At 39.0% G+C, this 16352-nt stretch overlaps 1 protein-coding gene across 3 annotated transcripts; it reads left to right on the top strand.

Moving 5' to 3' along the window:
- Window positions 1-544: 544 nt before the first annotated feature.
- On the top strand, window positions 545-16289 carry setdb1b (SET domain bifurcated histone lysine methyltransferase 1b). Of its 3 annotated transcripts, none has more exons than XM_059567714.1 (22): window positions 545-765; window positions 1812-2043; window positions 3025-3188; window positions 3275-3318; window positions 3528-3825; window positions 3964-4165; window positions 4240-4313; window positions 4617-4807; window positions 4974-5103; window positions 6129-6264; window positions 6361-6492; window positions 6820-7108; window positions 7418-7770; window positions 8154-8270; window positions 8402-8571; window positions 8783-8974; window positions 9603-9767; window positions 11810-11982; window positions 12129-12216; window positions 12457-12695; window positions 12834-12922; window positions 15839-16289. In XM_059567714.1, the coding sequence occupies exons 2-22, from the start codon at window positions 1814-1816 to the stop codon at window positions 15954-15956; spliced, it is 3594 nt and encodes a 1197-aa protein (XP_059423697.1). In that variant the 5' UTR covers window positions 545-765; window positions 1812-1813; the 3' UTR covers window positions 15957-16289. The 3 variants fall into 3 exon arrangements, with proteins under 3 accessions (XP_059423697.1, XP_059423696.1, XP_059423695.1); XM_059567713.1 differs by having other exon boundaries at window positions 546-788; window positions 8783-9025; XM_059567712.1 differs by having other exon boundaries at window positions 547-765; window positions 8783-9025.
- Window positions 16290-16352: the final 63 nt, after the last annotated feature.

Here is a 16352-nt window from a genome sequence, read left to right as displayed (position 1 = left end):
CAGCTGTAAGAGTCGATGAAGGAGGAAGCGGAGGAGGACAGAGAAGACAAAAGAAGAGAAAGATTTAAAAAGTGTGCAAGAGTCAGAACAGTTGTTAATTTTGTTGTGGTAGTATGTCGTTTTAGCAGTGAAGACATTGGGATTGATTCACCTCATTTACTCTCTGCAGCCCTGAGTTTAGAGCGATCAGCAATGTTCAAGGAGAACATCAGACAGCCAGGGGGCAGAGGGGTTTGTCTGGATGAAAGTGGTCAAAGGTTGTCCAAGCAAGAGAGTGAAGTGTTTGTCCAGTGCTGAAAACTGAGAGGGTGAAGGAAGTGAGGATGAAACCATAGAGGATAGGTGAGAGGGAAAGTTTGAGCATAGGTTACGACGAAATGTGACCTGCGGAGGAGCGTGTATTGTGTCAGGAGAGTAAACTGTGTTTGATTCACTTTGTGCTGTGCAGTGCAGTCCTGCAGGTCACGCAGTGCATCGTAGGGGCGTGATTAAGTTTCCTGCTTGCATCCAATTGCTCACTTCAACTGCCACTCACTCGTAATGGCAAAAGCCATTGGTCAGCTCGTAGAATTGTCAACGGCCAAACACGTTCATCGAGGTTCATCGCGCGGTGTTCGAGGACCGGAAAATTTATGTTCAATTAAAATTATATTGAAATGCATCTGGGATAGGGAAAATCTGTATACATTCTATAGTTGGTCTTCTGTTCATTTAAGTGAATGCACGGCGAAAATAGGAAATCCGCAAAAGAGCTGGAGAGATAACGTAAGTTACACACGCTAGGAGAGGTAAGCTAACCCAGTTAGCATCAACACAATTGAATAAAGCTCACTCGATGCTGTATTTTACAGATCTTTTTTTATATGTTCATATATTTACTTTTTAAGCCGCTAAAGGTAGGCGTGGATATTGATATTTTTCTAGCAGAAGTGGACACAAGGATCTGTTGAGCCCTCTCATCCATGTGTTGCGCGCCGTTTAGGGTTCTTGACTTGCAGGAATTGTGTTTGTTGAAGTGTTGTTACACATAGCGACCATTTTCATGTGTTATGGATATGAATACAGCTTTGCTCCCTATCCGATGTTTGTCATTTTAAGGTGCCGTTTACAGCCATGATATCTACATGATCAGACAGGTTGTGTTTACATATCACAGACAGAGTCATTTACACTTGTACACAGATGTGTCTTTGCCCTTGTGATGTATATTTGCAGCAATGTATTTGATGTCTGTATTGCACTTTACAATCATTGGGAAAATATGAGACTTTTTCTGAACTTGCACTGCAAATGTGGCTCAGTCAGAATACTTTTCTGAAGTGGCATTTAATTAAATAGTTTAATGCTGCTAAGATGTAGCATTAAAATGCAGCAAACTACAACGGTATACTATTGTGTCAGTAGACATGATGTCATTTGGACAAAGTGTTTTTTTTGTGCATTGTAACCTTACAATGAATTTTTAACAGGCTCAGTGCTGGAGTTGGAGTTGTCAAAAATCTGTCAGATGCATTTTATGTCACCCAAATGGACTTATGGAAACTATAGATGGAAACTATAATGCAATTGCTCCTACCAACATTGTAATAATACAAAGCTGACTGAAAATAGCAAACTTAAACAACTTTAATAACTCTCAACTGAAAGTAGATCCTGTGGCAAAGAAGATATCTTGTGATCGAAATCTTTTGTTGAAGGTCCTGGATAGAGCATTTGTGCAAAGAAACCCGCCAACAAATATACATCTTTTCAAACCTTGTTTTGTGATTCCTGCTTTGACATGTTAACATCGTCTTCCCTTTCTTTCATAGTTATGGAGGTGGATGCCAGTTTGGCCTCAGGGATGGAGATGGAGTTGGATCCACAGTTGGAGGAGGAGTTGGGAGTGTCTTTGGACGAGCTGCGCAAATGGATCGAGGAGCAGGTGGACAGCAGCGAAGCCGTGCAGCAGAGGAAAGCCCAGCTGGAGCAGCTGCAGGAATGGGTCGAGCAGAGGGAGAAGGAGGTTGCTAATATGGATGCTCTTTGCTCTAATGCCTCAGAGTAAGTTTTTAAAGTGTGAGAGAGGATGCACTGAGATCAACACAGCTAAAATGGAACAGACTTCAGTCAAACCGCCAGACTGTTTCTTGAAAAATATTCATCCCATAATGCAATATACATATTCTTCATATCATGTACATATTCCTCATAACAACTAATGCAACTGATATGCTAAACAAATTTAGAGTGTCAATTTACACTAAGTGCAAATAGCCCGCCTTGTTGTATTGGCAGAAACCATTTACAGTAACTCTGCCAACCAACGTGTGATTGGGAGAGTCAGCACTACCAAACACAGATGTTTTACAGCAGTTCCAGTGGTGTAGATGGTTAAGTGTTTGCTTTTTGATACAGTTCGACCCAGGTTAAAATCTGCCTTTCCTTTTTCAAATCTACTATCACACGGGAATGGTATTTTGTTCAATAAAAGCGAAAGAAATAATCGGAAAGTTGAAGATAAAGTATGGGATAGGTGTAGGGAGGGCTTTATTGTCCCAAAAAGGTGGCATCCATTTAATAATTGAATTAAAATGATAATTTATGCTCAATATGTTATTGCATTCTCTTTTATAATGTACTACAATACTGAGGAATTACCACAATTTGCCATAAGTAGTATAAATAGCAGAAAATCCTCCTATTTTTACATGGTATAAATAGAATGGCTATTTGCACTTTGTGTAGATAGCATATTGCTAAAAAAATCCTGCTATTTTCACTTTGTGTAAATGGGACCCATTGCTATTTGCACTTTGCAAACAGCCACTGCCCAAAAAAACACAACACAAGTTCAGTGAGTGTAAGATTCTACTCTTTAAAGTACTTATGACTTCAATTACAAGAACATCGATGTGAACGAGCCACTACTTCAAGTTCTGACAACATGATTGATTATCCTAAAGCCACCATTTTATGAGATAAAAAAAGTAATATTTCTTAAATCCTAGAGGAAGAAGTACATACATCTGTCTGTTTTCAAAGGTCTGTGGTTCAGTGTGAAGCTCTGGTGAAGGAAGTGTACAGTAATATGGGTCTAGTGTATCGTGAGAGCAGCTCGGAGGATGAGGGAGGAGGCAGAGCAAAACCTTCTGAGGTCATTGAGATTGATGACGATGATGACGATGATGTCATTGCTGTGGGATGTGGTACGTTAGATGCTATATGTTATTTAGTTATTTCATTTTATAGATGTGAAATATGTACAGTAACAGCACTGTGACTTTCTTCACAGTGGTTCCTCCCAAAAAAGTTATCACTCCAGCCAAGGACTCAACGGTAAGAGAAGTGTGTCATCTGTATCACTAGACAAACCACTCGAAAGATGCTGTGAAGTTTTACCTTATTTTAGCCATTTTTTTGTGGACGATTCCAGTAATTTCATTAGAAGTCCAGGAATTTTTGCTACAATTTCACTAATGGGATCACACCTTAATGCTATACTGTTTCCTTTTCTGTGCTGTGTTGTGTCTGTATTGTATTTAAAGTTTAAGGAGGCTTCAGCTGCTCTTCAAAGAACATCTCAGCAGGTGCAGAACCTGGCACAGTCTGTCAACAGAACGACCCAATCGAGTATCACACCAGCTAAAGCAGTGGCCCCTCCTGCACAATCCCATGGTGCTCTGGCTGTTCCAGCAGTGTTTATGTCCTCAGGCCCGAGGAACGCGCCCACTCAACCTAACCCTAATTTAAAACAGGATAATATCAAGATCAACATGACACTTTTGGGTAAAAAACGAACCAAGACGTGGCATCCTGGAACACTTGTTGCCATCAAACAAGTGGGTAAGTGCGTGCAGTTTATTATCTGTATTGAATACTCCTCCTCTTGGATGGTGCTGTATATTTTATGTTGCTGTGTATGTGAAGTACAAAATTGCATCAAAAAGCTTGATTCATCCTTTTGATATCAAAATTCCACAGGGAACAATTTCAAGTACAAGGTGAAGTTTGAGAATAAAGGGAAGAGTCTTCTCTCTGGGAACCATGTGGCGTTTGATTACCACCCAACACTGGAGAGACTGTTTGTTGGTGCTCGTGTTGTCGCCAAGTACAAGGATGGCAATCAAGTCTGGCTCTATGCAGGTGTAGTTGCTGAGATGCCCAACAGCAAGAATCGGATGAGGTGAGATGAACAGAAGATCTTGGGACCGTATGGAAGGATAGAATGAATTGATCACTGATTGAATGTTTTTGCAGGTTCCTGATCTTTTTTGATGATGGCTATGCCTCATATGTGGGCTTGCCTGAGCTCTACCCAATCTGCAGACCATGTAAGAAACTTTTTTTTAACCTTTTTTTAGTTTCCAGTTTTTGCCTTCTCTTTTTTTAATGTAATATTTAACACTGATGATATTTTTAAGTGATTAGATTTTTCATTGAAATGATTGAATCGCCTTTCAAATATAACAAATTGAATAAATAATTATAAAATATCAATAAAAATAATAAACAATAATAATGTTTTTTATTAGTAAAAAATATATATATATATATATAATTTAAAAAGGAACTAATTACTAGTAATTACGCTTAATAATTTGTTACAATGGATCTGTCTCTCAATCTGTGTTCAGTAAAAAAGACCTGGGAGGATATTGAGGATGCATCATGCAGAGATTTCATAGAGGAGTACGTCACGTCATATCCCAACAGACCCATGGTGCTGCTGAAGCCTGGACAGATCATAAAGACGGAATGGGAGGGAACGTGGTGGAAAAGCCGTGTGGAAGAAGTGGATGGCAGCCTTGTCAAAATGCTTTTTCTGGTCAGCTCAGCAGCATGTCTAGCTAGAAGTGTTATGGTTAAAGATTTTTTAATTCATTTGTAGCTTGATTTCTTTGATCATCCTTCAACAATCATCTTCATATGCAGAGTTGCCGTGTGTTAAATGACATTTGAATATGAGCAATATTGTTTGTTGAATGTTGCAGGATGATAAGCGGAGTGAGTGGATTTATCGTGGCTCAACAAGACTAGAACCTATGTTTAATTTGAAAATGAACACGGCTAACAGTCAAGAGAAGAAAATGGCTGGTCAACAAAGACAGCGGCCTAATATGGGTAACAGATTACCATGTGTTTGTCTTTTATATTTTATGGCTAATTTTTATGTAAAATTGAGTGCGCACATAGGCCTGGGCGATAAAACGGTATTGGTATTTATTGATAGTGCAACTTCATTGATAACGATATATATATATTTTTTATATAGCGCACAATAGTTTTATGCTGCTTTTATTTAATTCTATGAGTGACGAGCGGACAGAACACACAAACACATGCTGAACTAAGTGCTGTGCCTCCCTTAATGAGGAGATGATGAATATTAGTCGAATTTAAAATAAAAATTTGCATTGAGTTTTATATCGGTGCATGAGATGCGATAATGATGTAAGTGTCATTGCATTTTAATGTTTTATTGCGTTTTTCATTCAAAATATAAGAGAAATACAGAAGCTTAATGCAGAGAAGATCTCGATTAGGTTAAAACCGAAACAAAGCCATTCATGCTATTTTTTATATGGACAACTATGACCATTTAACTCGTGTCTCACACAAGAGATGTAACATTATAGAAAGTTAAGAGGTATAACTTATAGAAAACATGTCTTGAATTTGTGGGGGTTTATTCCATTTAACTCTGTCTCAATACATGATACTGTTTTGTTCATAATTGCTTATGCAATTTGCAAAATTATATTTGATTTATATGTTAATTTAGATGTTATGCACTTAGATTTTTTTATAGACTGTTATTTAATTGCACTGAATAAACATTGCTCATTGGACCATCCTGTGGCCTCAGGAGACAAGCCAAAAGTGTTCTTAACACGTATTTAATCTGCATATAAAACATAAAGGAATTTTTTTTTTTTTAATTTTATTTACTTTTTTTCTATTGCTCATATATTTAAAAAAAAAATCAGTAATTATCAATATCATTATTATATGAATTATATGAAACCATTATATTGTGAGACATTTTCACCCAGCCCTATGCACACATTTCTTATTACAACTGCCCTTTTAAGAATGAACTGGTCTGTCCAATTCTTATTTTACTAAACCTGTGTATGTGCTTGTAGGAGCATTGAGGACAAAGGGCCCTGTAGTGCAGTACACTAGTGACAACAGTGCTTCTGCTTCCAGTCGCCCTGCAGCCCCACAGATCTCACCAGCTCGTCCAGTGGCTCCCGGACCCCCACAGCCTTCCCGCACAGAGTGAGTGCTTCAAGAGCTATTCTTCTTTCAAAATATTTCATTTATTGAACCTGGTCAATGGTTATACCATGTTTATCTCTTTCTCTTCCATTTCAGGAGTCCGAGTTTAAAGAGTCAAATGGCTAAAAAGAGCACCGGTCAGGTTGCAGTGCAGCCTCGTCAGGCCGTGACCTCTGACCTCCAGCCCAAACCACTGATCGGCACTGTTCACCAAACTAATACCTCCAGGTTAGTGTGACACCCAATCACTCGGTACTTCTCACTACTGTGATCTTTATATCTGCTTATCACTGTATATGCCCTATTTCTTTACTTTGCCTCTCTTTCAGAATTTACACTTAGTATCTCAGGTGGTCTGACCAAGTGGTCCAACACATTTTTATACAAATCATTCAAGTCAAATCACATTATTCAGAAATACATGGGTCCACATTGTGAAGACTGCCTGCTCAACTATCAGTCAGCCAAAATGAAAGTCACTGTTTTTGTAGTGTGATTAAATGTAATATATTTGGGAAACACAATGTTTTAACGTCTTGTTCTCTTACTCTGCAGGCTCTTTCTTCTGCAGTCTGGACCTGTGCATACGTTTACGCCAATCACACCAGCCCCGCATACTTTACAGACAACTGTGTCAACCTACACAAGTGAGCGTATTCCTCAGGAGCCATCGTACCAGGCTCCGAATGACAGACTCTTCTACCTTACACACAACTGCACCCCAGACTGTCTCAAGCGCATCCGGCCCACCCGTCCCAACCTGCATCGAGGACGCAACCCACTTCTTACTCCATTGCTCTACGAGTTTCGCCGCATGACTGGTCGCAGACGCCTTAACCGCAAGGTTTGTGTGGCTTAAGATTGAAGTCACATTTACTGATATTTGGAAACCTTGTGTGTTCAAAATCCAGTGTAAAGGAATCTGCATGATTTAATTTTTGAGTAAACCAAGGGTAAACGATTTCCCCATGGAGATTTTACATCAGGTTCAAGTTGTTCACACTGACGAACAAAAAGCTGCTTGGTTGGGCCTTTTGTCGGTCAAATTTGCCCGAATTAGAAACTATCATTCAACTGTAAAGTGTTTTTCAATGGTTTATTCGGTTCTTATACACATACTTATTTATATTTACCCTCTTTCTCTCTCACTCAGATGTCATTCCATGTCATCTACAAGTCCCCGTGTGGCTTGAGTCTGAGAAATATGTCAGAAATCCAGCGCTACCTCTTCCAGACACACTGTGACTTCATCTTCTTGGAGATGTTCTGTCTGGACCCCTATGTGCTGGTGGACCGCCGATTCCAACCCCAGAGGCCTTTCTACTTTATCCGGGACATCACTGGCAGTCGCGAAGACATTCCCTTATCCTGTGTGAATGAGATCGACAGCACTCCTCCACCCAGTGTGGCCTACAGCAAAGAGAGGATCCCAGAAGATGGAGTGTTTATTAACACCAGCCCAGACTTCCTGGTGGGCTGTGACTGCACTGACGGCTGCAGAGACAAGTTAGTATCATTGACTGGCTTTCAACAAACAAAGTCAAAAAATCTGCTTTAAAATAAAGAAAAGAAAAAGTAGTTTAGCATAGAGCTGCGATTAATTGTTTAAAGATCACAGTATTGTGTTCAAAACCCACATGATCGTATTTCCAACAACGATTTGTCTGCGTTGTGAATGAGAAATGCTGATTCATTTTTTATTAGTTGACCGCAGCAATGAACATTTATCACAGCATTTAGTAAATTACAGATTATGTTGCTTAGTTCAGAATCGTGATCTCTATTTGAAATGAAAAAACCTGATTCTCACTTGATCCAGAATCATAAATATGAAGACCTCACTTCTAAAAACTATTGTCCTTTGTTCTGTACATTTTGTTTGTTTCTAGATCCAAGTGTTCGTGTCATCAGCTGACTCTGCAGGCTACAGGGTGTGCTCCAGGTGGGCAGATCAACCCCAACGCTGGATACCATCACAAGAGACTGGAAGAGTGTCTCCCTACAGGGTCTGTTATATATAACCAACCCTCCATAGTGCCATTATCATGTTGATTTACAGTGAAACCATTCAACTTAATGTCTTCCATCTCCTGTTAATGGTTCCGTCTCTTTTTTTCCCTCTCATTTGCATTCTCAGGATCTATGAATGTAATAAGCGCTGCCGCTGTAATCCACAGATGTGCACTAACCGTCTGGTTCAGCACGGTTTGCAGGTCCGACTGCAACTCTTTAAGACCCAGAATAAGGGCTGGGGCATTCGTTGCCTTGATGACGTAGCCAAGGGCTCATTTGTTTGTATCTATGCAGGTAACCCACTCAGAACCTAATTTGGACTTTAGTTAATCAAAAGAAGATCAGTCCTGTGTTTGGTCTTACCTAAGCTTCTCCCTCTTAAGCCTAAAGTAGTTTGTCTGATGTCCACCACTGGGCATTTAAGGGGGTTATAGTAATTATAATATAGTAATGACATATAGGAATTATATATTGTAGTTATAGTAATTGTTTCTTTCTCTATCAGGTAAAATCCTGACAGATGACTTTGCCGATAAAGAAGGTTTGGAAATGGGTGATGAATACTTTGCCAATCTGGACCACATTGAGAGCGTGGAGAACTTTAAGGAAGGTTACGAGAGTGAGGCCCACTGCTCCGACAGCGAGGGCAGCGGGGTGGACATGAGCAGGGTTAAACTACCTGCTTCCTCCCAACACGGTAAATTCACCACCAAGAAGGAGGAGCGCAACAGCAGCATTACCGGCAAAAGTGAGAGACCCATGCACACATCAGACCTTTCTGCTTGTTATAAAAATGAGTGGCTGTGGAGATATCAGTTTTAATGGGTGTGGGGGGGGGGGGGGGGGGCTAACACCACTAGTTTTTGTACTGTACATTGGACCAAGTACAGTAATTGGGAATCAAAATCATGAACCCTCCTAACTTTTCTGAAAAACTTTGTTAATAATCACTTTTACCTAACTGCTCTCTAGGTGAGTTAGTGTGAAGACAGTTCTTCTGAAGTTCACACAGGTCTCCTAGCAGGTGTAGTTCATCACATGAACATGATCCATTAGTTTGTTTTATATTATTCTTTTTGTGAAATATTTTGCAAAAATATAGTAAGGCCTGCTTATGTTTCTTTAAAATAAACAGCATGTGGTTTGATTTGATTTTTTTAATTGCTGGTCACATGCATTTTATATTTGGTGTACTATAATATAATTAACATTTTTCGTTTTTCGTTTCATTTCAAGCACAAGTTCATTATCCTTCAGTGTATATCCAGCAGGTGAAGGTTAAATCTTCTCAAATTTATTAAATACTTTTTTCCCCCACTTATTAGGCCAAGATGATTCATCTGAAGACAGTGACGATGACAAAGATGAAGAGTCTAACGAGGATGAGAGCGACAGCTCCGACGACACATTTGTGAAAGACACATATTACTCCACCAGCTCTGTGTGGAGGAGCTACACCACCCGCAGACAGGCCAAAGGAATAAAGGAAGGTGAGGAGAATACCCATAGAGCCTCTTAAGGCCCGAGAAAAAAGATTTAGGAAAACGTTCATTTCATTTCTTTGCATTGTTTAGAGCTTTAAAAATTATGTAAAAAAAAAAAAGTGAAATAAAAAAGATATTTAATTCATAAGTTATGCTATGTCCTCAGTTGAGAATTTACATGACGTATTTTTGGACTGATGCGACTTATACTCAGGTGCGACTTATAGTCCGAAAAATACGGTATATACATTGCATATTTATATTTTTTTAGCTCAACACGTAATGAAAAAAGAAGTCTAATAATGGGAGTAATAATTGACAAGATTTTCATAATAATATATAATATTTCATAGAATATTGAAATATAATTTCTTTCCCTGTTCATTTATTATGTCTCCCAAAATGTGTAATAAACATTATTTTAGTCCCGGTGTCCTCATATGAGGAAATCAACCTCCTGTTTCGTAACAAAGTCATATCTTGATTTGAAACCCCATAACATTTTCCTGAGATGTTGATTTATGACACACACTTTAAAAATTAGAAAGATTTAAATGATAATTACAAAATATTCATATTTCCATAAGAGTGTCACTAATTTAATTTCAGACATTTTTGAAGACCTAGGAGAGGGAGTAGTCATGGTCAAACATCAAAACATTTATTATTTCTGAAAAGCCCAGAATGTGCTCTGTACTGTGATTAAACTGTGACATGTACAGTCTCAGAGAAATTCACAAAAATATAATGTCCTCATATGAGGCAGCAGGGTCTCAAGAGGATAAACACTGAGCAGGCCACGAGAGGGCAGGCTTGAGTAGAAGTCTTATAAATTGTCACAAAAGCTGTCAAGGACAAGGCCTGAGTAGGATTTTCATGACTTCATCACTATAATTATTATTAAAGGGTCATGAAACCCCCTGTTTCAGCACTGGTTGGTTCTCACCTCAGATCTAAAATGACCGTGGTGTGCTGCGGAGGGGGAAGAGGGAAGAAGGAACACAGACAACTTTGGGTTCAGACAGTTTCATTTCACTCCCATCAAGTTAAAAACATAAATAATTGCACAACCGTTTGCACTATGCATTGAAAACATAAATATGAACACATTGTTGCAACTGCTGACTTTTAAGGTTTATTCTACAGCGTTTATATAAGCCTTTTGGTGGGTCGTGTCACAAAGCTGTAAAAACTCACTAAGTGAATGAACTGCGTTTGTGCCAAACTCTTATTACAAAACAAAAACAAACACTGTTCTTCAATCCATTAACATTTCTCTCGGTTAATGTACACAATCTCACAGTCTGAAGCTTCGGTCATAGCAAATTAACTCATGCTGTTATGAATAATTAAGTGAAGAGTCTTCTCATTGGATAAGAACACGCAGTCTCGTGAATAATTTAATAATGGGTCATCGATGTACTATAGTCCTTTGCCACGCCCCAAATTGTGACATCAAAACAATGTAGATTTCAAACCTGGAAGATGAAAATAGTGCAAAAAAACACAAACACCTCTGCTAAAATCTATGAAAAAATAGACTAAGATTTCATGACCCTTCAGTAGAAATGTCTCATTCAGTATATCATTTTAATTTATTAGATTTTATTTTGTACTAAATGTTTTGAACAGTTAATAATATTCTTTATTATTATTATTTCATAAACTGTATATTATTTTGGTGTTGAATTTTTAACAGTTTATTATTATCATCATCATTATTATTTTTATACTTCATATATTATACAATATATTGCTTTATTTTTGTGATGAAATGTCGTAATGGTAACTGCTAATAATATTTGTTGTTGTTGTGGTTAAGATGTGTTGTGGCACATCTTATTTCACATATTAAATTAAATATATTGATAACTTTCTGCGTTTTGTTTTGTGTTGAAATGCATTTTGACATGTCTTTGTTAGATTTATGTTTGTATATATATATTTTGTATCATTTAAATTAATCTGCTGTAAAACCAAATGCTCTGTACACTGTGACTGAATTTGTTCATTTCAGTAACAGTTGACTTTCTCTGTCTTTGCTGTAGAGAGTCAGGACAGTAAGGATGGACTGAGTGCATCCACAGGTGAGGACAGGAAGCCACCTCCGATGCCTGAGGAGACTGGGAAGAGTAAAGTGGCGTCTTGGCTCACCAGCCAGTCTTCCACTTCTGCAAATCAGAGTGTCAAGGTGGAGGGAGGGATGAAGACGGAGAGGAAGGTCAGTTATTTTCTCACACCCTGTTTTTTCACATGAAATGTCTCTTTGTTCCTCTTTTTTTCTGTCTCACTCTCTGATAAACACTCTCTCTATTTTTTCCTCTCATCTTGGACTCTCATAATCTTTCCGTCTGTCTTTTTGTTTAGGATGTAATGACCCTCTCTGACAGTGATGATGTGCAAACTATAAGCTCAGGTTCAGATGACAACAAGGAGAGAGAGAAAAAGACTCAGGGTAAGTGGACTTCCTTAGTCAGATGACTGAATCTGCTTGTACTAGAGGCAGATGACTAGAAACCATTTTTAACCCTTTATGAGTTGCTTACCCTGGAGGTGTTGTCTTAGTAAAAGGCTGTGAAAACCAAATGAGCACAATTAGAAGGTTGAATAGTCTTGCATTCATCAAGCCGTTATACAGAACATTGTTAGATCTCTTCTCTCTCTCTCTCTCTCTCTGTCTCTCTCTCTCTCTCAGCTGTGGTGAAGAGGCAGGTGGCGGTGAAGTCCACGCGTGGCATTGCTTTGAAGTCCCACAGTCTGATGGTGAAAACGGGGGGAGGGGGTGCAGGAGGAGGCGGGTCAGACCCATCTCATGGACAGGGAGGTGGCGGGGGTGAAAGTGGCCCTAAAAACACCCGCCTGTTCTTTGATGGGGAGGAATCATGTTATATTATTGATGCCAAACTGGAGGGGAACCTCGGACGCTACCTCAACGTGAGTAAAACAGACCCTGATATGATTGACTTGCATTAAACATTTACATAAGTCTAAGACCTCAGGGTATAATTATTTTCATTCATTGATAGTTTGTGACTGCTGTGTTTATATCCTTCCACTGTCTTCGTCTCACAGCATAGCTGCAGCCCCAATCTGTTCGTTCAGAACGTGTTTGTGGATACTCATGATCTCCGCTTCCCCTGGGTGGCCTTCTTTGCTAGCAAGTAAGCATAACATATAACTATTTTATTGTGCATTTAAATGTAATATTTTAAATGTAGTAATTTACTTAGCATTTTATATATATATATATATATATATATACACACACACACACACAAACTCACCTAAAGGATTATTAGGAACACCATACTAATACTGTGTTTGACCCCCTTTCGCCTTCAGAACTTTCGCCTTAATTCTACGTGGCATTGATTCAACAAGGTCATGAAAGCATTCTTTAAAAATGTTGGCCCATATTCATAGGATAGCATCTTGCAGTTTATGGAGATTTGTGGGATGCACAACCAGGGCACGAAGCTCCCGTTCCACCACATCCCAATGATGCTCTATTGGGTTGAGATCTGGTGACTGTGGGGGCCATTTTAGTACAGTGAACTCATTGTCATGTTCAAGAAACCAGTTTGAAATGATTCGAGCTTTGTGACATGGTGCATTATCCTGCTGGAAGTAGCCATCAGAGGATGGGTACATGGTGGTCATAAAGGGATGGACATGGTCAGAAACAATGCTCAGGTAGGCCATGGCATTTAAATGATGCCCAATTGGCACTAAGGGGCCTAAAAACTAAATTTTTGGTGAGCTCGTGCAAATTGTAGCCTCTTTTTCCTATTTGTAATGGAGATGAGTGGTAGCCGGTGGGGTCTTCTGTTGTTGTAGCCCATCCGCCTCAAGGTTGTGCGTGTTGTGGCTTTTGTGCGTGAAAATCCCAGTAACTGAGCAGATTGTGAAATACTCAGACCAGCCCGTCTGGCACCAACAACCATGCCACGCTCAAAATTGCTTAAATCACCTTTCTTTCTCATTCTGACATTCATTTTGGAGTTCAGGAGATTGTCTTGACCAGGACCACACCCCTAAATGCATTGAAGCAACTGCCATAATTAGATAATTGCATTAACCAAAGAATGGTGTGAAAAGGGAAAAACATCCAGTATGCGGCAGTCCTGTGGGCGAAAATGCCTTGTTAATGCTAGAGGTCAGAGGAGAATGGGCCGACTGATTCAAGCTGATAGAAGAGCAACTTTGACTGAAATAACCACTCGTTACAACCGAGGTATGCAGCAAAGCATTTGTGAAGGCAGAACACGCACAACCTTGAGGCGGATGGGCTACAACAGCAGAAGACCCCACCAGGTACCACTCATCTCCACTACAAAAAGAGGCTACAATTTGCACAAGCTCACCAAAATTGGACCATTGAAGGGTGGAAAAATGTTGTCTGGTCTGATGAGTCTCGATTTCTGTTGAGACATTCAGATGGTATAGTCAGAATTTGGCGTAAACAGAATGATAACATGGATATAAGCATGCAGGCTGCTGGTGGTGGTGTAATGGTGTGGGGGATGTTTTCTTGGCACACTTTAGGCCCCTTAGTGCTAATTGGGCATCATTTAAATGCCATGGCCTACCTGAGCATTGTTGCTGACCATGTCCATCCCTTTATGACCACCATGTACCCATCCTCTGATGGCTACTTCCAGCAGGATAATGCACCATGTCACAAAGCTCGAATCATTTCAAACTGGTTTCTTGAACATGACAATGAGTTCACTGTACTAAAATGGCCCCCACAGTCACCAGATCTCAACCCAATAGAGCATCATTGGGATGTGGTGGAACGGGAGCTTCGTGCCCTGGATGTGCATCCCACAAATCTCCATCAACTGCAAGATGCTATCCTATCAATATGGGCCAACATTTCTAAAGAGAGCTTTCATCACCTTGTTAAATCAATGGCACGTAGAATTATGGCAGTTCTGAAGGCCAAAGGGGGTCAAACACAGTATTAGTATGGTGTTCCTAATAATCCTTTAGGTGAGTTTATATGTATATATATATATATACATATGTATATACGTATGTGTATATATGTTGTGGGTTGTGGCCATGAGGAAATTTTCCCACCAGTTAATCGATGTCTTTAAATGGTATACAAAAATGGAAATAGGCTAAGTTAACAGGTATAATATACAACCAAATAAATAAGAAACGTAGAACATGTATTAGCCAAATGAAGTTTAAATAAAGTACAAATCAGCAAACAATGTGGAACCAATTAAATAAGAAACAAATGTTTTAAAAAACTTCTAAAATCCCCTTAGATAAACTGCAAAAGTCAACATGTTTTTCAAAATCCAGACTATTGCCAAACACGCGCTTTTGCAATTTGTTTCAAAACTAAATCATCCACCACCGTCTTCTGTGTCTCCCCTCACTCTTCTTGTCAGTCGGCTCTCCTCACTGGATAAATGAAACCTGATCTGTGATGCAACTGTCGTTCGCCACGCTGCATTGAGCAGCTGCGTTTAGTTGTGAATTGTAGTGTGTTCTTTTACGGAACTAAATGATTTTTATTACTGTGAAAAAAATCTAAACGACGGTGGGGGTCAGTGCTGCAGTGGGCAAATGACGTTCTTGGTGTTGTGGCTTCACACACACACACACACACACATACACACACACACACACACACACACACACACACACACACACACATGTTGTACATTATCATGTTGTGATGCATGAATTCACTTATTCATTTAAGTTTGTGAGATTTATTTATTTATTTAAATTAGTACATCATTTTAATACCAAGCCATTTATCTTTTATTGGCCATAACATGAAAATATTTTCTCGTGTTTGTGTTTACTTCTCTAATAGTCTTTATATGTGCACAATTTTTCCACTCGGGTCTTTACATGAGTTTTTTTTTTGTGTTTTTTTATAACAATGCCCTTGTTTTCATTTGAATTTTAAGGTTTCACCATATAGGATTTGTTTATAGTACAGAATTACTGTATTTATATATGTGTTTGAGCTATTAGTCAGAATATTTACAGATTATGCTTTTTGTAGACGTAGCTGGGGTCTTGGTATTAACCCTCTGTTTCTACAGGCGCATCCGAGCAGGGACGGAGCTGACGTGGGATTATAATTATGAAGTTGGCAGTGTGGAGGGCAAGGAGCTTCTGTGCTGCTGTGGATCAACAGAATGCAGAGGACGACTGCTGTAACACAAACTAAATATAACTTATTTTCTAGATGTGTCAGTGAACATTTATTTGGAGCTCCTAGAAGTTTAATTTTCCATCCTGTGCTACTGATGAGAACTGAGCTGACGCTGACCAACACCCCCACCCATTTCTTTTTTTAAACGTCGATCTCAATAGCCCATTTTGCTTTTATATATGTAGGTCTGATAATTTTTTTACACATTTAACTCATGGTTTTGTGATTGTCATTGTGTGCTACTATGTAAATGTGGTTTTGTTAGTTACAAGTTTATGAAAACAGACAAAATTGTTCTTTTGTCGCAATTTGAATTAAAGTTCTACAAAGACCAAAAATGTCATGCTGTATTATGACACTTGGTTCACGTGGCTAAATATAACTTGTTGTGGATTGACAGA

This window comes from Carassius carassius, chromosome 15 (genome assembly GCF_963082965.1).
Source record: "Carassius carassius chromosome 15, fCarCar2.1, whole genome shotgun sequence".
NCBI classification, from domain to species: Eukaryota; Metazoa; Chordata; class Actinopteri; order Cypriniformes; family Cyprinidae; genus Carassius; species Carassius carassius.
The sequence above is the reverse complement of the archived record's forward strand: the minus strand, read 5'-3'. Positions and strand labels throughout refer to the sequence as shown.